Source organism: Erythrolamprus reginae, chromosome 10 (assembly GCF_031021105.1).
Source record: "Erythrolamprus reginae isolate rEryReg1 chromosome 10, rEryReg1.hap1, whole genome shotgun sequence".
NCBI classification, from domain to species: Eukaryota; Metazoa; Chordata; class Lepidosauria; order Squamata; family Dipsadidae; genus Erythrolamprus; species Erythrolamprus reginae.
In genome coordinates, this window is record NC_091959.1 from 24,177,414 (window position 1) to 24,178,169 (window position 756).

Genomic DNA, 756 nt, shown 5'->3' on the forward strand with positions numbered 1-756 from the left:
CTTGAGTTGTAGTATCTAAAGAGCATTTTGTGCTACTTGATGTAATAGAACTATCATAGTTCCTCTCTCATGTAAACCTGGAAGAGAAAAAGAAAGAGAGAGAGTAGCAACAGATCAGAAGGACAAATTGAAGAATTCAAGTAGTTCTGCAGGCAGAACTGTAACCAATGTGCTCTCAAAACGTCTCCATTGCTGGAAGCATCTTGGTGTGAAGAGGAATCCTGTTTAGTGCTTTCATCCTGATAAGATGGCCACTTGATCTGTGCTTTCTGGCGCCAAGTCCATGGGTCGGTCCATAGGTCCAGAGGGCTTGTAGGCCACCTTTCCCCCCAAGCCCTTGGGTTAGTCAGTCATCCAGGTACTGTTCCTCCCAGGTGGAGGTTGGGATGGCACTGTAAGGGTCCATGATCACTTTGGCACAGCGGATAATCATGACGATGAGGAAAAGGCAGAGGAAGACGAAGCACGCCAAGGTTAATCCTTTATCCACATCGACAAAGGCGGGTTTGGGAGTTGGTCCTTCCATTGTTGTGTCTCTCCACATCAGGGTTAATTCCTGCTGCTACCATGATTTTTTACCTGCAGGAAGTGACAATATTGAAGAAAAATAGAAACATAGAAGACTGACGGCAGAAAAAGACCTCGTGGTCCATCTAGTCTACCTTATACTATTGCCTGTATTTTATCTTAGGATGGATATATGTTTATCCCAGGCATGTCTCAATTCAGTCACTGTGGATTTAATGTCTGCTGGAA

At 44.6% G+C, this 756-nt stretch overlaps 1 protein-coding gene across 1 annotated transcript; it reads right to left on the reverse strand.

Annotated features, from left to right (window-relative positions):
• Positions 1-346: 346 nt before the first annotated feature.
• Positions 347-526, reverse strand: LOC139173102 (cortexin domain-containing 1 protein-like). Its single transcript, XM_070762650.1, has one exon. It carries the CDS (start codon positions 524-526, stop codon positions 347-349), a length of 180 nt encoding a protein of 59 aa, XP_070618751.1.
• Positions 527-756: the final 230 nt, after the last annotated feature.